Source organism: Pagrus pagrus (assembly GCF_965226575.1).
Source record: "Pagrus pagrus genome assembly, chromosome: 23".
In the NCBI taxonomy this organism is placed as follows: domain Eukaryota; kingdom Metazoa; phylum Chordata; class Actinopteri; order Spariformes; family Sparidae; genus Pagrus; species Pagrus pagrus.
The window spans coordinates 15,913,631-15,940,390 of record NC_140205.1 but is presented as its reverse complement, the minus strand read 5'-3'; the positions used below and the strand labels follow the sequence as shown (position 1 = coordinate 15,940,390).

Sequence of the window (26,760 nt, the reverse complement as noted above, 5' to 3'; positions counted from 1 at the left end):
GGTCAGTTTGTTTATTCAGTCATGAAAACAAAGACAGTTTGTTTATTTAGGTTGTTTAGGCATAAAAAAAAACATTCATTGATTCTTTGTCTTCCAATTAAAATTTCTTTCCCAAAACTACATAGTGCTCCTTTAACACCCAAAATAATATTTCTATAAATGTTCCTATTAGGGCTGCAACTATTACATGAATGATTAAGCAGTCAATTTATTTTTTGATTAATGAAATGTGAAAAAAAGAAGCAAATCCTCACACCTGAGAAGGCTTAACAAGTGAACATTTGTCTGTTTTGCTTGATTACAAAAATGACAAAAATTCATCGATTATTACATTTTTATATTCTAGTTCAGACTGGGACTCAAAGCAAAGTCTGTTCTTATCATTACTGAATTCAATCTTTCAAAATGTTCCTTTCTGTGGGGGAGCAACTATGGATTATTTTCATTACTGATTAATGAAAGATTGATCAGTTAGATTACAACATGATGAGACGCCATCACAAGCACAGATTGACTTTGGATTGTTTACACAGTCTGACAAGCAAATATCCATTTAATAATTAAAATATTAAAAAGGTAGAGTTGCAACTAACCTTATCGATTAATTTTTTTTGGGAGGGGGGTTAATCAGAAGAGAAAGATCTTCATTGGCTAAACAAACTCAGTAAACAAACTCTCTTTGTTTTCATGACTGAATGAACAAACTGATCTTAAATGACAACACAAAAATACCGTTTCACTTTGTTTATATTTGGCGGACCCTGCCACCTTCTCTAACTCCAAACAGTGTTTTCTCTCTGAGAACAGCTTGTGTATTCAGTTATGGAAGAAAAAATAAATATGTATGAGTTTTATATTTTTTCAATTAAAATGTCTAAAGTTTGAAGTTCTTCTCCAAAACTACATAGTGCCCCTTGAAAATATTCAAATCAATTCATATTTTCATAGAAATGAAAAAATTAAAAGTGAAAAATGCTAATATTCAAGAGTCCAAGGTGATGTTTTCAGAGGTCTGGTTTAATCTGATCGCCCGAAATGCAGCAAAAGCAGCAAACTGTCACATCTGGAAGCTGGAGCAAACACATGTTTGGCCTTTTATTTTATTTTTGCTCAATAATTTAAAATCAAACCATGATCACAGTAGTTCTTATATAAGAGTTCATCAGTTATCAGATTATAATAATGATTACATGTGCAACAGGCCCGCCATGTAGTGACTTTTTAGAGCTCCCTGATGTGTTGTTGTTGCTGCCCACCTGTACAGAGATGTTTGTTGTATGTGTGTGTGTGTGTGTGTGTGTGTGTGTGTGTGTGTGTGTGTGTGTGTGTTACAACATGCTCGCCTCGCCGGCTTTGATCACTTTTTTTTTTTTACCCGGGCGGTAAAACCAAACGTTGAGCGTGTCGCAGACGGTCACGACTTCTCCCCATCACCGGCGGAGTGGAGGTGGAGGTGGAGGTGGTGGAGGAGCCGCGAGCAACAGATGACTGGCAAAACAAACGCGCCTCGACTGAATGGCGCTAACACGACCGGGAGAGGTGACGTGAAGGCAGCACACAAATACAGAGACACACTCTGGATTAAAAACCTTTAAGTGGGGGAGAGAAGGGGGGAGAAAAGGCGAGCGTGTTACCTTGTTCGCAGCGGAGGAGGGTTCAGACATTATCTCCCGTCAACTTCACTCCTTCTCCTTCCACTTTTCCGTTGTGCTCCTCTCTTCTTTATCTCCTCTCCTGGAGCGAACGCAACACGGCGGCGGCGGGAGCAGCAGAAGAAGAAGAAGAAGAAAAGAAGGAGAAGAAGAAGAAAGAGGAGAAGAAGAAGGAGAAGAAGAAGAAGAAGAAGAAGCGTCCAGTCCCAGTGCTCGGCTTGTTGTTGTGGTGGGAGAAGAAGTTGTTTTTGTCATGTAAGCCCGCCTGTGTTGTGCTCAGTTTATCCGCTGGCCGGCGGCTCCATAGCGCGGCGGGCTGTCGGCTGCGAAAAAACTTCTTTTGTCTGCGTGTGTTTTCCCTTCACGGGTCGGCAGCGTGCTGGTTAATAATCCCTTCCTGGAAGCGCGAGGCTAAAAAAGAGAGCGAGAGAGTGTCCTTCTCCTCTGTGCACTCTCTCTCTCTCTCTCTCTCTCTCATTGATCTGGATGTGTGTAAAACGGCGAAATGACGTGAATTCCCAGCACTGAGCCTTGCCCCCTTTTAAAGGGAAACCCGTAGCAGGAAATCAGCAGCAGGTCTCAGAGCATTGACTGGCTGAAGAGTGTGATCGAGGCACACACACACACATATAGACAGACACACACACACACACTGGTTTTGTGTGTGTTTTGTTTTTTAATCACAGCTTAATGCGGTTACACAATAGACTCGACCTGCTTTAATGAGACAGCATCAGGTGTAGTGTAGTGTAACTCCTTAAAGGTGATGGGCATGAGTATCAGCATGTGCAGGACTCAAAATAAAGCCAATTATGTCTGAATGATTATTACATATTTATAGTTTAAAAAAATAATAATAATAATATGAGTTATTAAAGGATACGTTCACCCCAAAAGGAAAATTCACTCATCATCGTAATCTGATGAAAATCAGATGAGGTTTCGTATTTTGGAGACGTTTTCTCTTTTTTTTCTCGGTTGTTTTTTCACATTTTAAAACAAGTCCCCATCTACTTCAGTTGATTGGAGGGGAACAACACTGTTTGGCTGTGACACTTCAGACACCAGAGCGCTTCCATTTGAAAAATCTCTCAACTCTCACCACCGTCGCTCTTTCACCGTATTTTTGTCTCCTACGGATCATGTCATGCTCCCACATCCTCCCTTGCTCCGATGTCAAATAAAAAAAACAAATGGACAGTAAAGCGCTTAGGGGCAGTCGCCGCCATACAGCGGCGGCTGTCAAGATATTGTTGTCATAGAGACAAGACACACGTGCAGCGTTTTTTCTCTCAAGGCACAAAAGCTTCATCCCACTGCCAGCCCTTTTCTGCCCAAATGAAAAAACATAATGCGGACACAGGCCCTTAATTTTAATTTTTTGGGGAATTTATCCTTTAATTGATGCAGATTAGATCAGATGAAACGTTGTCATTGCACACAGAGCAGGTGCAGTGCATCTAAATGCAAAAAGCAGTGAAGTGTAGAGTAACACATTTATAGATAAATAGTAACAGGTAGATATGAATATTGCTTGATTACATATTTACACTATTGATAGCATGAATAGTGTGAAATGCATTCTCTAAGAAGTTAAAAGTATGAACAAGAGATAAACAGTGCAGGTGTAAGTAAAAGGAAGAGCAACAGTAGCTGATTAAAAGTCTATTATTTATCAACCAAATGACACAGTATATGAAAAGGCCACTTTAAAGTCAGTCACTGACTTCCACTTTAGAGATGTAATATAAAACTCTACAATACAAAAAGACGTGGGCGACTAAAATATTCTATTTGAGAAGGAAAATTAATATTAAATGTTGTATAGAATTTAAGATAAAAGGGAAAATACCCAGTGCTTTAAAAATATTTTACAATGGTTTATTCTGAGACTCAGTAATGATAATAATTTAGGTATAAAGCGGTTGTCAAACTGAGGTCCCACAGCTTGGTCCAGTTTTATGAGAGGATAAAAAGTTCAACGGTTGTTCTGTTCAATGTCTATCTCTGTACATACTGTGCAACTATAAGTATGTATGTTGGAATACAAATGTCTGAATATTTGGATGAATCCTACCTTGGCATAAATAGCTACATTTTTAATAATAATTACATTTGCAGTAAGCAATATTTTAATATTAACAATGGATGAAAAGTGATGTGAAAGGGGTCACTCATAGCGACAAACCCCACATTGAATATCACTCTGCAGTTTACGTCCACAAAGCATTTTAGCCTCTTCTGGCCGATTGTTTTGATTTTACTCCAAATAACTTTACTGTTATGGGTCTCTTTCACTACTTTTATCATTTTTTTCAGCTGCACAGTGTTCTCTGCATATGAACTATGTCTAGCAGCAAATATCATGCAGGCAAAGTTAAATAGTGAACACTGTGGAGCATTCAGCAGCTAAAAAGGCTGACATTTCTCTCAGGAAATTGGTGGAGACCAAAACAGAGCTAAAAGAGCAGTGAATTTTAGATTTACATGATAGTCAGGTATTAAAAGGACATTTATTGTTAATCAGGATTTATGGTAAACTTTATAAGGTGATGATTCTGTATGTCAGTGTTGTATTTACAGCTTGTTCTACTGCCCCCAAGTGGCCAATAATATGTCACTACCACTTTAATTGCTGCACAATCAGTCCTTTGCACAAAGTCATTACCATAGAAACCACTTGATTGCATTTGGTTTTCCCTTAACAGATGGTGCTCAGAGCTAAATTAACTTACCTAATGTATGATGAGTGACAAATATAAGAAAAAAACACAACATAAAATCTAGTTATAAGGTTTCATACCACGATGCATGGAGACAATATATTTTGGTGTTTTGATGCTGGTGGAGGACAAAGAATCTCTCAAATCTCCCGCAGGTGTTTGAGATCTGGTGACTACATGTGCTTTTCATCATTTTCAAACCACACAGTGGCTCCATGTGTATGAAAGCATCTGATATGTGATGAAGGTCCCCAGCCTGGACCCCTTTGATTACTTATATACATCTCAGATTACTGGACCACGAGGATGCCCCATTGATTCGTGTTCAGACACTCTGAGCCTCCAGGTCAGATGAATCTTCAGAGATTCTGGCGGCAGCAGATGGTGTTAGACGAGAAAGGCAAAAATCACGGGAAAAAATCACTTCCAGCATGTGCCGTATGCATTCTCTTCAGGGAGAGGGTGACAGGAAGCGATGAGGCTGATGGGAAGTGCGCTGCAATTTAATGAGCGAACGCAGATGAGGGAAGCTGAGGGATGTTGCACGTACATCCTGATGCTGCAGACTGAGACCTGCTACATAATTGGATTTGCATGCTTTATGTTACTTCATTTCATTTTATCTATTTTTTTCTGATGAGATGTAATCACAGTGGATGGTATTAGGATGTTTCATTTGTTTTGTTTTTTGCCATGACCTTCAGAAAAAACAATTACAGTGAAAACAAATAGACAGAAGTTAATCTAAATTACGTCTGAATATAAAACGTGTAGCTCTATTCAACACCTTTGCAATAATACACACTGCAGTCACTGTCTTAGAGGTAATCTGTAAGTAAATTTGTATTTGGAAGGCAGTCTTTGTAATTTGCTGTATTTTGGAGCTGGACTTTGTGATAAAATAAAGTCAATTCAGTCCTTTGTGCAATTGAAATGAGCCAGTTTGTCTAAGAAATTAAAATTTTGACAGTTGTAAGAAAAAGGCTTCACGTGTCTTCAACCGTATTTTCTGTGTTTTCACAAAATCCAAGGAAGCGCAGGGGAGACACATTGTGTAAGGCAGGGTTTCAGCAGGTGAGACCGACCGATTACATTAATGGGATTACAGTAATCGGATTAAGAAAGTGGCAAATGCAATCTTACACACCCACTGCAAAAACCCAGTAATCAGATTACAGACACTTTGACAGAAAGTGAGTACTGAAAAGTGAAAACACAACTTTTATTTTTATTTCTTAGAAATTACAGCAACAATTTAAACAATCAGCTGGTATAGTCTCTCCTCAGTGGTGTCACTTCACTGTATCACTCATCTGAGACTCAGACTTGTTTTAAAGGGGCACTATGTAGTTTTGGAGAATAATTTTATAGTCAGAAATATTTGTTTTTCCACAAGTTAATAAACAAGCTGTTCTCAGAGGCAAATATGGTCCCCAGAACACTGTATAGAGCTAGAAAGGTGGCAGGGTCCGCCACATATAAACAAAGTAAAACAGTATGAAACTGTGTTGTCCTTTAAGGTCAGTTTGTTTATTCAGTCATGAAAACAAATAGTTTGTTTTATCAGTTTATTGAGGCACAAATGTCCAAAACTACATACTGTACCTTTAAATCTAATCCTTGAAGGAAGGAAGGACACTTCTGGTCCTGTTACATTTATTGTTTAGATATTACCATTGATACATTTCCATGTGCACTTACCGTCCACGATAGAGATCTCGAGATGAATTTGCCCACAGTGTCCAACTACAGAGCAGAGGGGGGAAAGAAAACAGCTCCTCTGTCCTCATCTGAATCCAGAGGCTGCATGAGGTCATGTAACACGAGGACGCCCCCAAGCGGTCAACAGCAGCGTTACACCATCACATCCTGCTAAAAATACCGAGCAGTTAAGTTTCGGTTTCCAATCATCAGAAACGATACCTAACATTTCCTCCTCCAGAGCAACCAGCAGCTCGCTGAGCAGTTGCTGACTCGCTGTCCTGCTCGTTGGAGGCAGGAAACACGGTGAGAGCGTCAACATGATGGAGTCAGACATACTGAAGTTCATCTGCTCCAATCAAGGAGCGGTGAACACGGACTTTCTCATGTTTAATCTCGGTGTGGGTGATTCAGCGAACGTGTCGGATATCCTCTGCAACACGGAGAAGTTCGCCTCTTGTTGTCCCTTCGGCCAGCCGAAGGTGGTGGCCCGGACCAGCCTGAGACTGTGCAGAGCCAGGGACTGTCTGGGGTCATGTGAGGGCCTGCACCTGTGTAAAAACTTCCTCTTCAGCGGATCCTGTCGGTTCAGTCTACAGAGGTAAATATGTTTGCTTCAAGTGTGAGGTAAAAGTGAGTCCTGAGTCATGAAGCCCTGGACCGGTCTGTGTGCCTGTGCACGTAGTTAGATAGGCCTGTGACTCATTAAGAGGCATCTCAGTTGTTGTTTTTAAGGAACATTTATTGTTTGAAATTCAGATGTATCATTATTTCCTTTTCGTGATTAAAGCTGTTCAATAACGGACCAAACTGTCACAGCCTGCTGGTGAAATGTAATGCTGTTGCGTTTAAGGTGCTACCTGTCTTAAACGTGGTGCGTTCACGTACTGTTACCAACGTCCGAGGCTTGCCAGATGGCAATCACTTTTGGCTTTGGCGTAGCCAGGACAAACACAGACATTGTACAGCTGGCAGGCTGATTGAACACCGTGTAAAGCCAATATTGCTCAGGTTTATAGGTGACTTCAAAGTCAGAATCATGATATTTAAGGAATGGTTTGACATTTCTGGGGAAACCGCTCAGGGATTTTGCCAGAGAGTTGGCTAAATATGAAGCTAGCTGACCACTTAGCTAGCTTAGCTCAAAGAAGGGTAACAGGGAAACGGTTAGCTTGACTCTGTTGAAAGATAACAGATGACGCATCATACCTGTGCTGCATTTAAAGTTTTGATAAATTACATTAAATTAAAATTCAAAAAGTAACAGCAATAAAGTTTGGTTTTCTACTAATTCAAAGTGCCGGACTTATTTTCTGTGCACAGTAACGAAGTAAGTCATTTTTAGGTACCTTATTTTCTGAGTTCCTGGCAGCTTCTGGTAATAAAATCCAGGTATAAAGCAAAAAAAACAAAACAAAGCATTATAACTTTTCAATATGTTACACAGTTTCTATTTACTGCACTCTGTCTTTTAGGGAAGTGAAGGCGCCTGTCGTCTGTCTTTATGCTAAGTTAAGCTAACCAGCTGCTGATTTTAGCCACAAATTTCCCATAAAAACACAGTCATGGTATCATTTCATTCCATAACTGTCAGCAAGAAAGTAGTCAGACAATAAAAAACGAGTTGGATATATTCTTAGCCGTGTTTCACAGCTCTGGTGAAATGGTGACCTTTATCCCTGTCAGCATTTTACTGTAGATGTGTTGTATAAGTCAGGTACTCCACTCCGGTACCTCTTTGTAACTGCTACTGATATTTGATCATACAGGAGTTTATTCTTTTCCTGAGCAAATGTTCATTGAGAATCAAACTCACGGCTGAACGACGTGCGTTGTGTTCTTTGATGACAGGAGAGGATGTACCTTCTCCCACGAGTTGGACTCTGATCACAATCAGACGGTTCTGGGAGATCACGGGCTGGAGAGTCTGAGCAGGACGGAGCTGTGCACGCTGCTGCTGCAGAGCGACGACAGGCTGCTGCCACCTGTAAGTTAGACTGCACACAGATGATACATCCTGAGGAGTTTTTTTTAAATCATATTGTTTGCTCGCAGAATGGATCGTGACTAACGTCTGTTGTGTTCGCATAAGGAAGGGTACAAAGATCTAGAAAAAATTATGTTTTGAAACTAGGGTTGGGCAATATGTCAGGCATCAGCCTAACAACGTTTGCGTAGGGGTATACAAAATGAATTCCCCAAAAAATTGCAAGAAAGGTAATATTCTTCCACCTATTTTCCTTATTAAACAGGAAAATTCAACAGCAAACCTTCTGAATTTAAGTTTCTCCCCCTTGAGCAAACTAAGACGAGCTTAATTGCTAACTGTTTACTTATTATAAAACACACTGGATTCAAACTCAACAGTAACAAAATAAAAGTCACCATAACCATCTTTGCTAGTCTTTCTGCTCTTCCAACAATCACAAACTCCTGTACGGTCAAAGTAAATCTTTAATTCGCAGAGTAAGATCTGAAAGTTTTCTGGCTTTAAAGTTCCCAAATGCCACATTGAGCTCCACTCGTGGTCGCAGTTCAGCACCAGCATGCTAGACCAAAACAAACCGGCTTGTCGGCCACGTCTCCCCCTCCCTTCGCCCCCACGCCCTCTCTCCCTCTTGTTGTCCACAGCAGTACAAAGGAAGGAATTAAGTTACCCTTTTGTGGACCATGTCAAGTGACAGTGTTATTACATTAGGCAAGTGAGAGGATGTACATGTTGGCTATCAATTACTTCAGTAACTAGCAGAGTTGGGAATGAGAGGCGGGCCGCCGGCAGGTGAAGAGTAAAGGCACATCGAATGTGGGTTTCCAACCTGTGCCACTTTTCGGGGGAAAAAACCAGAGTCAAGACAGCATTTGCCAGAAAATACCCAAGTTAGTAGCCCAAGTCTGTTGTTTTTCCCGCGGGATTTGGCTACTTTTGAAGTGTTGAAGGTTTGGTATTTTCATGCAAATGCAGTCTCGACTAAGGGATTTGTCCTCAAAATTGGCATAAGTCAGAACACACACAACCCTGCTCGCTGAGAGTTGAGCTGAGAGTCTTTTGCTGAACAGCAGCTTTCACTTGTTCTTTTGAGGCAGACCATTAACTTAGCAAAAAAAAAACAACCAGCCTTGGCCAGTCTCCATTATAATCACCTAACACCAGAAGACCCGTTGAGTTCTTTGGAGTACAAGAAGTTCTGATCAACACAAAGAATTAGCTGCGTAATGTGTAATTATTATTTTAAATGAGCTGTTCAGCATCACAGCTGCAATGTCTAATTTCTTTTTCCTTGTTTCTCGCTTTCCTTGATTGTATTTTTTTCTCTCTTTACTAGGTATGTCATGATTACAACAATGGAGCGGGGGAGTTCGGCAGTTGTAAAGCTGGTTATGGTTGCAAGAGACTGCACATCTGTGAGAGGTACCTGAACCGCGACTGCAGCTGCCTCAGGACCCATGACTTTAATGCGGCACAGCCATTACAAATTCTGCAGGAGAAAGGCGTGCCTGACGACCTCCTTCGCTCCTTGAGGTCAGTTTATGCAAACATAGTGGCTTTGAGGTACTCTAACTACAGGGACAGCCTTCAACAGCGAGGTGGTTGCCAGGGCAATAGAGGTTACAGGGGCACCAGAGGCACCGGAGGCAACAGGGGCAACAGGGGCAACAGAGGCACCGGAGGCAACAGAGGCAACAGGGGAAACTGGGGCAACAGAGGCAACAGAGGCAACAGGGGAAACCGGGGCAACAGAGGCAACAGAGGAAACCAGGGCCACGGTCAACAGCAGGTGCCAACCTGCTCCAACAGTGACCTCCTCGTTGACATCGACGACTTTGATCTGTATACTGAAGATGGACTACATGACGGTGACCAGCAGAAGCTGAATTCCTCCACCAGTGACATCTCTGCAGCTGCCAGCGACACTGACACGAGCAGCGTCGATGGTCACAACAGAAAAAGAACAAGACGCCGGAATAACCGTGGCAACAGTGGTAACAGGGGCAACCATCAACAGCTGCAGAGAACCCATTCCACTAATGACCTCCTTGCTGCCATCGATGCCTTAACTCTTCAGCAGCTAAATTCCTTCACCAGTGACATCTCTGCTGCTGCTGCCTACAACACTGATGCAAGCAGCGTCGATGGTCAGAACGCCAAACAAATACCAAATCCAAATAAAACCTTTACATCTGTCAGAGGTAGAGGTGGTACCGTCGGCAGCGGGGCCAACAGGGGCAACCATCAACCGCTGCAACGAACCCATTCCACTGGCGACATCACTGCTGCGGTCAACAATGAGGGAAACCATGATGATGGGCCGAACAGAGGAGAAAGGCGAAGGCCTGTCAGAGGTAAACTCCACCAGCTGCAAAAGCTTTTGTTAAAAGTGTTCTCTGAAAGAACTGTGTGAAGTGTGATACAATACAAACACTTTTTGTTTGTCTCCTTTAGATAAAACTGAAATATGCATGTTCTTCATCAAAGGACACTGTATACATGAGGGTGAGTACAAGTGACAACACTTACTTTGTGTTCTTTGAAGCGATCGTTACATCAGTTTAATTCGGTGACGTTAAACTTGTTTTGTGACCAATGTGCTCCTAGATCGATGCTTTAAAGCTCATGACAAGATGCCGTACAGATGGGAGGTCAGACAGAATGACCAGTGGACCGCCATGCCTGATAACGAGACGATTGAGAAGGACTACTGTGATCCTTCCAAAACATACAGGTACTCTCTACTGACATTCAGTGGGATTGTAGTTCTGTAGTTCTGGGTTGATGTTGCTCTTCACCTCAACCATCTCAAGGTCAGTCAGTCTTACATCTACAGCAAACCCAATCCTCCATTTTGGTCTGCCTTCTCCCAACTGATAAAGGGGAAACACCTTTGAAACATCATAGATACCATCAGAGTGATAAAATATCTCTGTAACTAAATTTTAAGAACTCTTCATTTTTTGACTTTAGATGAGTCAGATGAGAAGATTGATAACACTGTCATGTCTGTGTGGTAAATATAAAGCTGCATTCAGCAGCTGGTTGGCTTAGCTTAGCATAAAAACTGCAAACAGGGTTAGGGTTAGCAGACAAGCTGGGTGCAGTAACCGTCTGGAGACTACTCTGCCTCTGATCGGTAGTATCCATTTCCTTCCCCCTACTCTATCTTTGATAAGCTTACCCTGGTATTTTTTACCTTAACTAATGTCAGTTCTCATTCCTAAACCTAACCAACCCAACCAACAAAGGCAACCAGTCAACCGAGCAGAGTAAGGCGGGTCTTGGTAGGAAAAGCAATGGGATCCATAAAAACGCGGTTGCCAGGCAAACTGAGGAGACTCTGCGCCCATAAAGCTAACCAGCTGCTAGCCTCTTCGTCATATTTGCCATATTTGCATATAGTTTTCAGAGTGGCACCAATGTTCTTGTTTAAGTCTCTGCAATAAAGTAAATAAACATATTGGCGAATGTATTGGTGTAACACGATAGACTACTGTCTTTTAAAAATGACTATAATTGTATGAATTAATGTTTACTCATTTTTTGTCTTTAGTAGCAGCAGCCCACAAGTGCATTTTGACACGATGACCTGTGGCCCGAACAAAGTCCGACGACTAACTACCCTCAACTCTTTGCTTGAGCCAACCTTCATCCACACCACTGAGTGGCTTTGGTACTGGGAGGATGAGTTTGGGAAGTGGAACATATACGCTTCAGCTGTGAGTAACTTGTAATGTGTTTAAGAGTTACTTGTATTTGTCTTCATTACATTTGGAGATATTTGCTGTTTTTCATAATGTTAGTTATGTCTTGCCTTGTTGTAAAACTGCAGATTGCAACCAATCAAATGCTTATTATCTGACTATTATAAGGCTGAGTAAGTAACAGAGTTTCACTTGTTGAAACATTGAAACGGTTCCTTATAGATAGCAGTGGCGCAGCATGAAAATACAGCAGCAGCCAACAGTTTAATTGAAGATATGCACACTGACAACATGACTCTGCAAGTGAAGTCAGTGGAGCTGATTTGGGCTAAAAATGGCCACTGTACCTTTTATTTCAGTGATATTCTGTAGCCGCACCACAACCTTAAATGTTGCTGTAGTGACAACAACTCACTGCAGCAAACTGTCTCTAATACATTTTGCACATGATAAGACAGAAGTGGCTGCTTTGCTCAGGAGTGGAGTTTATACTGTGATATTGGCCGTCTGATGCAATCCTCCGCTATCTGAGGCTGTGGAGGACTCTGACAGCTGTCGTGGCAATGAGCGGTCTCAGACTCTGCCTTTTAAAGGGGCAGAAATGTAAAAACTCAAATCACAACACGACTGAAGTTCCCACTTCATCTCTCCCACACGTGGTTTAGTAAACCTGCGCTGAACTGACGACTACACGTTTACATAACTCTGCAACTCTTATATTCTGTTTTATGTCTACAGCAGACATTTCATTTTTTCCCTGCTGTATTTTGTTTTTGATGCTGCTACTCGAGCACATCATTTAGGTTTTAATCTTATTTTGTACGGCTCTACAACCGCACAAAAAAATCAAAAGAGGGAGAGAGGCTGCCACGCTGCCTGAACTGTGTGTACAGACTGTGTGGTAGCATTTCAGAGGAGAGAGATTAGCAGCAGCCAAGATTGTAGTCAGATTGAATAAATTTGAATTCGTCACGCTCATATTAGATTGATGAATTAAGAAATAAAGTTCTTAAGGCCCCCTCAGCCAAAGCTGATCAGTTCTCCAACTTTCAAAGCTGAGCCCTTCTCATCAGTTTATCTGCTGTCCTCCAGGTTTACACGTCCAAAAAGAACATTAGCCGACTGGAAGCTACAGATTTCAGAGATCCAGAGAAGCATACAGCTTGAAAATTATAGTAAGAGACACTAAGTCTCTGGTATATCTCTGATCTCCACGAAATTATGATGAAATATACTCACATTTATCACATTTCACTCAAATGAAGTACTCAGTTTTCAGTGGCATAAGTTCAAACTCTCATACACTCTGGGAAATGAGCAGTTAGTCACCAAAATAAACTAAATATCTGAATACAAATAAATATATCAATTAATAATTACATGTTACTTCTTAAGTGAGCTGTGAGCAACAGTACACATAGATACAGACAGCCTCGAGACTAACGGGCTCCTGTCATTTCAGGGACGACAAAAACACATTTGTTTGGGACAAAAAAGATTTTTTTTATGTATGATGAGCAAATGAAAATCTGAGCCGAGCGCTGACTATAACTGAGCTTGTTTTCACATGCTGTTACTAGTTATTATCACGGGGCTGGCTACTCAGTGAGAGACCTAGAAAGATAAATAAAATCCAAAAGGACGCAGTAAAATCACCCTTGAAGTGGATGCACCCTATTCTTTTCCTACATTGTAAACAACAAATCTGTGTTGAAATGGACAGGAAAACACCTAGTAAGCTTTTAGCAACTGGTGGGCACCAGAGTAGCTTGCATCTAACAGAGCTAATAGAGCTAACTCAGCTAACAGCTAAACACACAGCAGGACTAAGAGTTTCTGTTCAGTGGAACATGAAGCATCAAACAGTGAACTGCAGTTTAATGTGACAACACAGTACGTTTACAGTAAATAGAGTCATTGAGTACAGTTTGGAAGTAAACGTGTGTTTAATGCTAATGCTAATTTTAACTAACAACGACCACTCTGGGATGGTGGTGAAAAATGTTACTCTGGATCCCTGCTAACTACGAAAACAAAACATGTGTTAGCTCTAATACTGTAATAGCAAATTACTTCAGTTGTTACCAGAAGCCAATTAAGCTTCATTTAAAAAACATCAATAGAAACATTATTTCTAACAGCCCAGATGACTTTACTGTACATTAGCCGTTAGATAGCGAGCGAGAGCACTCCTCAATGGTGTGTGTGTGTCTGTGTGTTTAAATTCAGGTCAGCTCTGACTAGACTCAACACTCACCAGAGACTCTGGTTCTCTTTCTTCTTCTCCTCTCTGTTACGTTACGTTCATGAAGTAAAGTACATTTCTCCTCCAGCTCGCCCGACAATGGAGGTCACCTCAGCGGATGTCTGCTGCAGTCAGGTTGATAAATGGAAGTTAAGATAAATCTACTTTGTAATTCCAAAAGTTAGGTTATGTGACTCTGGGTGTTTATTCCTCCGGTCGATCTGGCTCCGCACCCGACTCTCTCCTCCAGAGCTAGTCGACTCTGAGCAGCTGCAGTTAGTCTTGTCCACTTTTTTTTTGTAAACACTAATGTTAGCTATTGGGCTGAAGTCAACTGTATTTGCAGTAAACAATAATTCGCCTTAAATTCACATTTACTGTTAATATTTACATTTTCTGTTGCCAGTAGTGGCTTTGCGTACCATAACAACTGGCTCCCGATTGGTTGTCTACCATTGCAGAATTTTGTTCAGCTTAATAGACTTCTCTGTGTTGTGTGGCAGGATGGCAAACACAAACAAGCAGACATGGACAGCGCCAACCTGGAGCAGAAGTTCCAGGACAACGACAAAGATGTGGTGGAGTTCACTGCCGGTTCACAGTCATATTCACTGAGTTTCCAGGGTAAACAAAGATTATGCAGTTGACGTCGTGTTTACAGTTTTAAAAAAATGAAAGCGGTATTCTAATGATTTATTTTTTTCTCCTCAGACATGATACAAACAAACAAGCAATATGGCACAAAGAGGGTTGTGAAAAGACGACCCCGGTTTGCTTCTGCGGCCGATGTTCAAGCGAGGAAAATGAGGTACGACATCCTGAATATACTACGTTGATCCCACGTATAAGAAACGCTTCTTCAAACTACCTCACAATAAAACTAACCCTGATTTTCTTTCTGACCGCAGAAGGCCTCTTGGTAGAGTAAATATCACCGCCGTACCAGATCAGTGGGACAAGACACAGATCCCTCAAATAGGATACAAGGTATCCGCCTCCAAAGATTCAGCTGACACGCATGTCCAGGATTAGAAGTTGTGTAAATGTACATTCTATTGAAGATTTTAGCAAAACAAGCAAGTTGGTAGTTTAGCTGCACATTTTATTTTTGTTTGTCCTGTCTGGGTGTGACTTACTGACAAAAGGGGGAAAATCAACTCAATAAAGTTTCCAATATTTACATACAAATAAGACATGCAGACATTTTAGACTGTGTATTGTTGTAATTATATAAACACCATAAATGAATGTTGATGCTGGTCTTGCCGTCAGTGAATGTTGTGTCCTGTACTAACAAGAACCACCAGCAAGTCCCTTTACCAAAAGCCAGTAAAAGTTTATTGTTCAGGCTTCTGTCACTTTCTAAGCTGATAAATTGCCTCCAGTGATGTCACTCAGTGGACAACCTACATTGTGGGTAATGTAGGCAGCAGGTTTTGAAAAGGAAGAATAATGTGTGGATTAAAAAAGGCGATATTTCTGCGCTTAAACTGTCCATAATAAGTCGAACAGTGTTAAACGGAGCAATGCTAGACCAGTGGACTGTTTCAAAACCTGTCACCTACAAATAAAGATATAACAATAACCAAATCTAAGACAAATATAGTCTCACATCACATTAACATTATAATATCCATATTATGGCCAACCCTATTACAAAGTATGCTGTGTAGTACCAATGGTGGCGCAGCTACTATGCCAGTTAAACCAACAATAATGAAGCTTTTATAAAAGAATAATATATTGAATTGATTGACGTTTACTATTGTCAACAAATCCTGTGAAGAGAAGTATGAATTGTAAAAGCCTCATATATGTCAATCCTCTGTGCTACAGAGCTTCAGTGTTCTCAAAAAACAATTAAAAAAACCATCATTGAGCAGTGTTGGGGGTAACTTGTTAGTAATCTGTAACTTATGTGGATTACTGTTTTTTTGTAACGAGTAACGTAACTCGTTAGTTCTGTATTTCAAGTCCAAATCCATTACTGGAAAACAACTGCTGCCATCCAGTGCCCCTGTGGAAAGGGGGCACTGGATGGCAGTCTTGTCCTTACCCCCGAGAGGAAGCGCCTGTGTGTTTAAAAAGTCTAAATGCAATTACAGTTTGTGTGCAGGAATGTGTTTTGAAGAAGAAAAAAAAAACCTTTCATTGTATTTGTACTTTTATTGTTTCTATGTAAGCACTCATAGTTTACGGGTTCATTAGTTGCGGTTTTAAACGTCATATATTAAGCTAAAAGAGCCTGTGTTGTATTGTTTTTATTGAAACAGCTGTATGCCTCTGCCCAGTTCGCTGACAGATTGTTAGCTAAATAAAGAGCTGTAAATGTTATACTGCATCTGTCATTCCTATTATCAGGCTGCGGAGTTGTTGATTGTGGGCTGTAAAGAAGGCTACAAAATGATGGTAGAGCCAATACATTCAAAGGTTCATGTACAGTTGGCTACATGCCGTTTGGACAACATAACAGGCATGTGCAACAAGTCACAAAGTGGTTTTACCGTAATTTTTGGTAACTCTTAAGTAAAACAAATTACTTTTTAATGGCAGCAATCTTGTAATGTAATGAGTTACCTTAACGTCACCCAACACAACATGAGTTGTGTTTTTCACAATAATTCAAAATGTAAAATACAGCTGGCTTAATGCTGAAGTGGAGAGAAACGACAGCCACTGAGGAATGAAAAACACTTATGAACCCTGACAAGGACACACAGCGTTACTGATGTAAACCTTAAACCTGGCCGACGTCATCCACCTGCAATTCCAGTCAAGCCGGCCCTACCTGTGATCCAAAGAATTCACAACCGCAGCCGTCACTTGTTGATGTGCAGCTGTAATAAAAGCAAAACAAGCTGTTGTAACGCTCTTTGGCTGAGGCAGTTCCTTGTCCAATGAGATGCTTTGCAACCAAAAACAGTTTGGTTTGCTCTGGAAAATGGCTTTTAATGCATTCAAACTAAAAAATGCAAGAAGGTTTGATCTTCTTTTGCTATTTTCAATACAGATATTGTCTTTAATATGTTGACTGGCAGTGATGCGAGTTAGCTGAGTGCCAGACTAATGTTCAGTGGTGCTCTTTTCCCCTCACTTCCTACACTGGAAACATTTTAATCCCTTAAAAAATTCAAGCTGCAATTTCTTTAACATCTTTTACAATGTATCAGATGACAATGTGCCAATGTGGAAGTGGTGTAGTGATTTTAGTACGTACAGCAAAGGGCCACAGGCTGTGTTTCCTTCAGGTGGAAAGTATTATGATTGATACATATATTCATGATAGAAGTGAAGCTAACTGGAAGCTCCACCAAAAACAGCTAAAAGACTAAATATTGGACTGAGATTCGGCACATGGCCAGAAATACAACCTCAAATTAGTGATAACGTTGCTGCTAACTGTTGCTTTTGTCATTTTAAAGGCGATAATACGTTATTGTCGTGTGCAGATCTTTGCAGTAGCCAAGAAATCAGTTATTCGAGGGAATTGTGTCGGATAATCGTAGAATTACACTTTCTGCAATGGTGAAAGTAATTTTTCTCTCTCTTTGCCATGTGTTTTCCAGCGAGTGTCCCTCCAGCGCTCCTCAGATGAGTTTAAGGAGATCGAAGCTCTTTTCTGTAAAACCATGATCGGGTTCGACATTGTCGGGATCGAGAGGATTCAGAACAAAACCCTCTGGGATCGCTTTCAGCTGTACGTATCCATCTGACTGGCTGTGTGTTTAATGTCTTCTAGGCTCAGTTATCATTATGTCTACTCAGTGAGACTACATAACCTTTTAAACAACAAATATTCTTCCTTTTTAAAAATTTAAAGCCTAAAATGCACTGTTGCTGAGGGATTGGGTCGCTGCAGCATGTAGCTTACAGTGGCTGATGTCAGAAAAGTTTAGATAGATATTACTGAGCCAGTTCACTGACTTTGTGAGTTTCTTCTATTCCTTCTTTTGCTACATTTTACAATCGACTGCTCAGCAAACGTTAGTCTTACTTAAGTCGTCACGTGTTCCTAAATGTTTCAGCTCCGTTTAAGTTCTCTCGTTTCTTTTTGCCAAATAAAGGCAGAAAATGCAGATGAAGGACAACAACGGCGGGCGCCACGTGACAGAAAAGCAACTCTTCCACGGCACCGACAATAAATACTTGGACGTCATCAGCCACACCAACTTTGACTGGAGAATCTGTGGAACTCACGGGACTGCCTTCGGCAAAGGTGAGCTGAAGAACTGTTCAGTCTGGGCTGCTCGCCGGTTTGAGAACAAAAGATGTGAAGTGGTTGTATTATATCAAAAAAGGAAAGATACCTACACACATTTAAAGGGGCAGTTCAGCCAGAAACTTTTTTTACCCTCATCCCATTTGTTTGGTTTATTTAGCTGTTCATTAGTATTGCTTGATAGCGATTTGTCGTCTTCCTGATATGAGACTATTATTGTGTATCGTGTAAGTGTTTTCCTGATTTTAAAGGCTGCATAAAGTAATTAATTTTCTTAATTTACCAGATTTCTACATGTTCTGATACTAATCTTTATCCACAGTCATGATATCCACTTTACTGATCATTATTTTTCAAAAATCTCATTGTGTTTGTGTGTTTTGTGAAAGTAAGTCAACAGTCAACCCTGCAATATTGTCGCAGTATCGATTCAGATGTATTAAAACAATGATTACATACAAATGTTATCAATGTGACCTTTAATGTTTGTGAAAAAAATATTTTCATAGTTTTATAGACCCGGTTTTTTTTTATTCAAGAAAATAATTTCAATCATGACATGCTCCTTATATGCAGCCCCTAGCATCTCTCCACACACAGTGTAATGACATTTAACATTTTAAATATCTCTGTGTCCAAATCCAGGTAGTTATTTTGCCCGGGATGCCAAATACTCCCACAGCTACACCGGTGACTCTGATGTCAAATCCATGTTCATCGCGCGGCTGCTGGTGGGACACTACACCAAGGGCTCCTCTGACTACGTTCGGCCTCCTTCTAAGGACGGCGGGGACATAAACTTCTATGACAGCTGCGTTGACAACGTTATGAATCCTTCCATCTATGTTGTGTTTGAGAGGCACCAGATCTACCCCGAGTACCTGCTGCAGTACAAGACCACGCAGCCGCTCGCTGCCTTATATGGTGCTGCGTCTGCACCGGCACCGAAACCAGCACCGGCACCGAAACCAGCTCCTCGACCCACTGTTACTGTGTATCCACCCAGCGCATCCTCATACCGACCCAGCACATCCTCATATCAACCCAACCCATACTCATACCAACCCAACACAATCTCACATCCATCCAGCACATCCTCATACCGACCCAGCACGTCCTCATATCCATCCAGCACGTCCTCATATCAACCCAGCGCGTCCTCATTTCAGTCCAGCACATCCTCATACCGACCAAGCACATCCCCACACCGATCCAGCACATCCTCATATCAATCCAGTGCATGGTCCTCTTCCCCACCTTCCTCACCAACCCCGAAACCAAATAAAACTTGTGTCATTGCTTAGGGTCAGAGCTGAAGTGAGGGCAGTTAATGGATAATGACATTTAAAGATGCTCAATTGCACTCATGCAGAATGTTTTGGGTAACTTTAGCAATGAATGATTGTTATTTAGTATATTCAAAGTGTCTTTCGTGCAGCACACGGCATTGTGACTGTCACAGAGTGAAAGACCACATTATACGAAAATTCTTAATCGCAGAAATGGAAATAGTCAAGTAGACGTTCACAATCGCCAAGTTTTTACTCGCATTAAACGCAAATTTTAAAGAAATTTCCAGAAAATTGTTAAAGAAAATGTTAATGAATGTGTGTGTTTTTTCCACTACTGCTATGGGAATATTAAGAGATGAGTAAATGGAGATTAACTGTTGGTGGCGCTTTGCATTACCGAAGAACATGATGCGATATTGACATTACGGTTTGTTTCATCAATGAGTCTCTCTCCAGTGGAGCAGAAGCTTCAGCGGACGTCATGACTTCTGCACTAAATCTGTTGACATTTCTCTGTGTCACATTTAGCTTCAATCAGTACACCGACTCAATTCACCAATACACAACTTTCTTTCTTTCTTTCTTTCTTTCTTTCTTTCTTTCTTCTTAATAATTTCAAGGGTTTCCACTCATGCACACACGTATTCACACTGCATAATAACACATTCATGGAAGTGCACTTATAGAGTGGTGTTCATGGAAATCAACACGAATACATGTGAAATTCATTTGTTTAGAAATTTGCTCAGGAAAAATCCTTTTTTACCCTCCCACAAGTGGAGGGCGACAAACTCCTGTGTCCACAAATCGTCTGTAAAATGAATATCTTTGTTTAGAAAATGTAAACAAGGTTTTGTAATGTGTGTTTAGGGTGAACGGTTATTGATTATCTGAAGCACCACTTGCAGATTCGGTGTTGAGTGATTCCTTTGCTTAATATTCCACTGTCACTAATAGTACTTCCATTTTCCGAAGTGTTGTACCGTTTGCAAACACTATTCTGTGCATTGAAAATAAATCTATTACTCTTGTTCACTGTTAACGCCGTGTTATTTCCCAGTTTGTGTTATGCGGCCCTGTTTGTTACTGTTGGAGCTGCAGCTCTCCGGCTGTCTCATAAGTGAATTGAAAACGCCACCAGCAGTCGGGTTGGGCCTCTTAGTGAAATGAGGCAGGACATGAAAAATGATCAATATGGCTGCCGGTGCTTCCTGTGACATTAGACATTAGGCTGCAAATCACCCCCCACTCTCCCCTCAACACACACACACACACACACACACACACACACACACACCAGCAACCGCCTCCTGTTGTGTTTCCTGACAAACTGCAGCATGAATGTGAATATGTTTGCATGTTAAGATGAGATTTCACTCCACTCACACTCCCTTTTTTATTAAATCATTCCACATCCCATTGATTTACACGAAGGGGACACTGATTCTCACAATATCTGCGATTACTTGTGTTGTGCCTCTCCGATGTTTGGACTTGTAATGATTTACATCTTGTGTTGAGATAAACATACTCAATGAAGGCCACATTTTACAGATTGCCATCATAACAGGACGCATCTTTCAGTTTCTCCAACCCCTTTAGATGAAACCATGGAAATACCTTGTGGTATGTAACTACAGTAGCATGGAAAATAGCTGCATGGGGCCAATTTGACGACAGGGAATACCAGGGTTATTTACAGGGGCTCCGACCAAGACTCTGACTCCAGGGATGAGGCACGTTCGGGCGGGAACAGAAAGAGACGTGAAGTAGGAGGAGTGAGAGGCATTAGTCGGTGCCCACCTCTGGAGGCCTTAGCGGAGAGTAAGGCGGGTCAGACCCAGCATGAAAACCACCTCTGTACTGTGTTCCCTGTTGTCAAACTTGCCTCTGACATCCTTGGAGGCTGTGTCCGGTCCTGCTAGTCTGGTTCTGGAGCCCAATCCAGCACCGCTCACCACCAGCATTGTCCTGAATTAAAAAAAAAAGCCTTTTCAAAACCTGAATCCAGCTGGTCATTAAGTGTTCTTATGCAAGCTAGTGTCATTTCAAAATAAGTGTGTTGTTATTTGAGATTTGTTATTGATAACCTAATACGACACAAGAACTGGAGGTCAGACTGTGTCCTCGAGCGAGGACCTTAACCCAAACTGCTTCATCGCTCAGTGGCCGGCAGATCGGGCTAATTTACTGAGCAGCCTCCAGGTGTGGATGTGTAACTGTGTGAATGTGATCAGGGTGTTCCTGAAAAAGAGCATCGCTCTCAGTGAAACGAGAGCAATTACTCCCCTTTGGTGTAGCTGTGCAGAGAAAGATCAGCTCTGATGGTACAGTAGATTACCAGGAGACAATTCCCGGGGAGAAAATGGATTCGGTTGTCACTACCACTGCATCCATTTCCCCACCCTCGTGCTTCATTATGCGTGTGCTGCCCATTAACACGGAGCTGTCCTATGGGAGATGCAGCTGTGCTCTGTAGGATGCAACAGCCCACCCTGTGACAGTAATCCACTGACATTAGCCAGCCTGGCAGCTACTTCCTGTCTGATGTGTGCCAGTGGAGGCTGCTGTGTCCTGCCCTGGCTCTTGTTTCCTGGTAGACTGAACAGATCCACCAGATCTGCTCAGTAAAGGGGCTTCTAGCCTTAGCATATGGGAAAAATCTGGTTTTCCTTCGTTGCGAGAGCTCATGAATTAAATATGACTCTTCTCCCTTTGTTTGTGTGCACCCCTCTTGGTGTTCGTGGCGTTTATGTTTCTGCTGAGTCATGGTGGTGTAGTTCCAACTGTTGGAGGAATGCTATAGTGGCAAAACCCCGGGGTGAGTGGAAGTGAGTCAGAGCTTTATTTTGGCTGATAGCAGAAGTTTTTGTTGAGTTTTTTCTGAAATGTTTCATTTGAATAACAGCTGCAATCAGCACATCTACTGTACAGTGTGAGCAGCCTCGATGGATCAGTACTGCACCTGGTGATCAGCTCATTATCAAAGGTGTGTGGTAACAGCTGTAGTTTGGTAAATCTGTCCCTTACACTGATTTTAGACCGAAATACCTCAACAACAATCTTACGGATTGACATTATATTTTTTTTACAGATACTCATGATTTAGGACAGAGCCTCTGGGTCTGAATAAAGAAGCTAATGCACAAGTTTCTTAAACCTTCATTCTTTCTAATGGCCAACAGGGGGCGATTCCACTGGTTTCAGAAAAAGAAATCTGATTGCATGTAAGCTTATGAGCAAATAGCCGTACCTCTCACTTAATTCATTACCTCATTAAACAGGTGTCCGTTTCAAGTCTTCTTCAGTACTGGATGTTTGTTTTGACCGTTACGGCCCCATTTAGAGTTACAGAGGCAAGAAAGACAGACGCTTTAGTGCTTCTACGACTTCTGCTGTTATATATTATACCTCTTGCGATAAAATATGCCATTTAAGTAAAAACATCCTGTCTTGTGTTCCCTGAAGCAGCACAGGAAGCAACTAGGATAATAGGAAATGTGGTCTTAATGTAATATGGATAGATAGGAGCTGTAACCTCATCTTAGTTTCTATTTTTTGAGCAGCTGCTGGATCCAGATGTGTCTTGCCACAAAGGGATAACAACATTTGTACTGCACTTTTGGGTGCAGCCTGTTCCTCTGTTCGCGTCTCGCCTTCATGCATTCAAACCAAAGAGACGCCTGAAGCTGAAACGATGCAGCTACCATAGTTGATTTTGGCTCTGCTTCATATATTTGCCCATGAATATCCAACTTAATGCTGATGAAGGTGTTGTACTGTTGCGTTACATTAAATCTGGAATTAATTAGTTGCTGTCACGGCATCTGTGAATGTGCTGTTCGCCTCCATAGGGCTGGAAGCTGGACCACAGCTTTTCATTACAGTGTAATTAGCTCCAACACAGTCTGGGATTTGTCCATCCATTCACACAGTTATCCACAAATTAATTAAAGTTTTCTTAATCCAGCTTTGTGCTTATGATCCTGTTGTCTAATGTATTGACTGGAGACTGCAGTGTCATAATTATGCTCTGTGTGTTCTCTTTATTATTCAGACACAAGACACCCACTGAGCTCCTGAAATGAAACATATCATCATGATCAATGATCGGCACGTTTATGGTATCAGAATTTCGTTTTCGGGCACCAACTCTCAGCAAACAGACAGGAACATCTCAGAGGCTGCAGACTAAAAGAGATTAATGATGTTGTTATTACATCAGTGACAGCTGTGGGTTGACATGTTCTCATGCGCCAGAGTGCCATCATCAAATATTTATCCCTGCTGGTATGATACATATATCTCAATCATTAAACCGTCCAGTAATGTTTTGTTCGTTAATTATTTGGTCATAAAAGTAGTTGTAGAGCATGTTGGAAGGACAAGGACCTACAGGGAACCTTCAGACACCATTTGAAGTCACTTGGGGGTCAGTGTGGCAAAATTGATCGCAAACCGTTACCTATTAGTACATCCGACAGACATGGAGCAACATTAGCATTCATTTAGAGTCAAGTTTGTGTCCAGCTGACGAAGGTAGGTCCAATATTCAGTCTCCTTTTAGCTCTTGTTTGGTCTCCACCAACTCTAGACGAAAACATCTGGTTCTTTAGTTGCTAAATGCTCCATTATGATCCCCAGCTAGTTGCTAACTAGCTGTTTGGACAAACAGTGTTTGGATTAGAGCGTTTTATCTACAAGCAACCTGAGATTTTATTGATGTTTTATTTAATTATGAACATTGTATATTTTTTGTCCACCTGCGCCAAATTTGCAGCTACATAAGATATCTATATATAAGACATATGATGCAGAGGTAATGAGGGCCAGGTAATTGTTTTTCAGTGGTAAAGTTAAAGTTATGAGATCATCATTGTGGTAATTTGCTAATCTTTGTTTATCAATTGAGAAATTGTATTAAAGGTGCAATATGTAAGAATTTTAGTTGAAAACATAAATACAAAAAAAACCTTCATCGAGGCAGTCGCAATAGTTTTGTCTTGTGTTGCAGAGATATATTTGCTGAAGTTAGCATGCTAACCAGCTAGCACCGACCTGTCCAAAGCTCCCTTGCTAGCGGTGTAAAAACCAAGATTTCCCCGCTGCTCTGAGCTCACATTCCGGACCGCTAGCTGTACTGCTAACTGAGCTGAATAGCTAATGGTGGCTACAGTTAGCAGCAGTTAGCGCTTACTCTTGTGATTTGCTGCCCTCTGTGTGTTTTGAGTCTGAGTTCAGCACATGGCCAATTCATAAATATTACATAATTGAACAGCATTTTGAGTTTTTACTTTCCTCTCCCTCCTTATAAAAGGTGACATGGTGAACGTGTTAGCACACAGGAGGAGCAACGTTAACATTCATCTTGTGTTGTTTATCCGCCGCCAGATGACGTTCAATATTCAACTTCTGTCAAGTCATGGGGGAAACATCTGGCTCATTAGCTGCTTAATGCTCTGTGATGTTCACCAGCTAGCTGCTATTATCTGTCAGTTGTGTAGAGCTGGGAGGGTAGCATACAGGGTTTTTGTGGGGGGATTGTATCCATAATTAGTGCAGCTTATATATCATCAGCTATGGTGACTAAAGTGCATTTTAAATGTGTCGCATATGACTCTTTATGAGAAAAATAGTATCATTTATAAGAATAATTGCCCAAAACATTCTTTACATGAAATATACTGTATATTTTTAATTCATAATTATTATATAGCTACATTTCAAGTTAAGACAAAAAAACCCAACCAAAATATACTCTAATATTTGAGATTATCATGATTTTTTACTCACTGCTTCACATTTTGCTGTACTGAGAGATGCTCCCTCAATTTCCTTTATGGCCAATGAGATTCATGGACAGACTGCAGTAATGAATTCACTACACCCCTCACGTTCCCGGCATGCATTGTGGAAAGAGAGAGAGAGAGAGAGAGCGAGAGAGAGAGAGAGAGAGAGAGGGTGGGGGGCTTGGCTGGGAGGCTGAGGAGGACCTGAGCGCAGAAGAAGAAGAAGAAGCAGCAGCATCACAAGAAGAAGAAGAAGAAAAAGAAGAAGAAGAAGAAAAAGAGTCATCCTCCGACACTTGCTCATCACTGACAGCTCAGGTAAATGAATGTGCGCATTTTCCTCCTCAGCATCATTCCCACGTTTAGTCTCCAGTATCTATCCTCCGTGTGTGGGTTTCCTGCTGCCGGCTGTGCTCATTGGACAAATCAGCTGCTTAACACGATGAGGCGAATCTTTTTCCGGGTTTTTTCGTGATTATTTCAGCCCGGATAAGATGATGGTTTGACCTGTGAGCGCAGTGTTTTTTGTTTTGTTTTTCTGTGTGTCTGATCTGAATGGTTTGACAGCTTGGTGTTGTACTACAGTGGGTTTGTGCAGGGATTCCCTCAGCCATGTCTCTGCAGCCTCCAGTCCAGTCACTCCTCCGCTCAGCGTTTCATTAGGGGAGGGAGGGAGGTGGAGGTGGAGGTGGGGGGGTATCCATTTCATGATTGTGACGGGGGGGGGGGGGCTGGATCATAAAGTCAGTTTACTGGCGTTTTAAAGGGTGTGTGTATCCTATTTAGAAATGTGAAAGTGATGCACAGAAGCTCCTTTATCCTTCATTAAGCTAATACATGTCTCTGGACGTGATATTATTTCCCTTATTTTATAAATTGCGCCCAAACAGAACAATTCGTATTGAATATTGAGATATTTTTTGCTTGTTTAATTGCGCTACCACATGCTATGAAGATTAGAGTGACATATTATCACTTTTCAAACGGATATTAGCCATGTTAGCCGACATTTTTCCTTTTTTAAACACCTAGCTTACTGAGAGAAACGTTATTATTCATTTGGAGTTGTGTTTCTGCCCACCTGGCAAATGTAAACACAAAATTTCAATCTACTCATAACTCTCTTTTGCTATTCACAAGTTCCTTAGAAAAATATCTGGCACTTTAGCTGCTAAATGCGCCATTATGTTAGCTAGCTAGTTGCTAACTTTGTCTGTTGCTCGGTGCTGACCAGGTAGCTTCATAGAGCTTTTCCGCTAATAAAAGCAGCCATGGCTGGCAAAAACAACACTGCGAGAGGTGAATGTGAATGCAAAACATTAAAATTGCAGGTTGGAACCTCTGAGCAGTCTCCATTTTGTAAGCTAACGTTAGCTACTGTTGCTCTCTGTTAGCGGAGCGGAGAGAGGCACTGACACGAGGCAGTCCGCTAGCATAGGATCGTT

General features: G+C 41.3%; 3 protein-coding genes across 8 annotated transcripts in view; 2 read left to right on the top strand and 1 right to left on the bottom strand.

Annotated features, from left to right (window-relative positions):
• Positions 1-7,956, bottom strand: part of etv6 (ETS variant transcription factor 6) — a 39,284-nt gene extending 31,328 nt beyond the window's left edge. For 2 of the 3 annotated variants that reach the window (XM_084345110.1, XM_084345111.1), the window contains exon 1: positions 1,635-2,104. In XM_084345110.1, coding sequence (XP_084201236.1) covers positions 1,635-1,664 — 30 coding nt within the window. In that variant the 5' untranslated portion in view covers positions 1,665-2,104. Of the gene's footprint in view, positions 1-1,634; positions 2,105-7,892 lie in introns of those variants that run through there. The other variant, XM_084345112.1, reaches the window with a different exon arrangement.
• On the top strand, positions 6,109-20,557 carry LOC311252181 (protein mono-ADP-ribosyltransferase PARP12). 3 transcript variants are annotated; one of them, XM_084345107.1, is made up of 13 exons: positions 6,113-6,677; positions 7,928-8,063; positions 9,400-9,596; positions 10,263-10,417; positions 10,518-10,568; positions 10,671-10,797; positions 11,620-11,785; positions 14,519-14,639; positions 14,727-14,823; positions 14,924-15,002; positions 17,582-17,712; positions 18,080-18,231; positions 18,880-20,557. In XM_084345107.1, exons 1-13 carry the CDS (start codon positions 6,397-6,399, stop codon positions 19,536-19,538), a joined length of 2,352 nt encoding a protein of 783 aa, XP_084201233.1. In that variant the 5' UTR covers positions 6,113-6,396; the 3' UTR covers positions 19,539-20,557. The 3 variants fall into 3 exon arrangements, with proteins under 3 accessions (XP_084201232.1, XP_084201231.1, XP_084201233.1); XM_084345106.1 differs by having other exon boundaries at positions 6,109-6,677; positions 9,400-10,417; positions 11,623-11,785; XM_084345105.1 differs by having other exon boundaries at positions 6,111-6,677; positions 9,400-10,417.
• Positions 20,558-25,490: 4,933 nt separating this feature from the next.
• The window catches only part of syn3 (synapsin III), a 118,437-nt gene continuing 117,167 nt past the window's right edge, over positions 25,491-26,760 (top strand). For both annotated transcript variants that reach the window (XM_084345108.1, XM_084345109.1), the window contains exon 1: positions 25,491-25,633. The gene's annotated coding sequence lies outside the window, so the exon portion shown is untranslated. The remainder of the gene's footprint in view (positions 25,634-26,760) is intronic.

Excerpts from the sequence above, each read along its gene's own strand:
- LOC311252181 (XM_084345105.1), top strand. The coding sequence starts at position 6,397 with ATGATGGAGTCAGACATACTGAAGTTCATCTGCTCCAATCAAGGAGCG. Across the intron at positions 14,640-14,726 it reads ATATTCACTGAGTTTCCAGG|ACATGATACAAACAAACAAG; the intron begins GTAAACAAAGAT and ends TTTTCTCCTCAG. Across the intron at positions 15,003-17,581 it reads TCCCTCAAATAGGATACAAG|CGAGTGTCCCTCCAGCGCTC; the intron begins GTATCCGCCTCC and ends TGTGTTTTCCAG.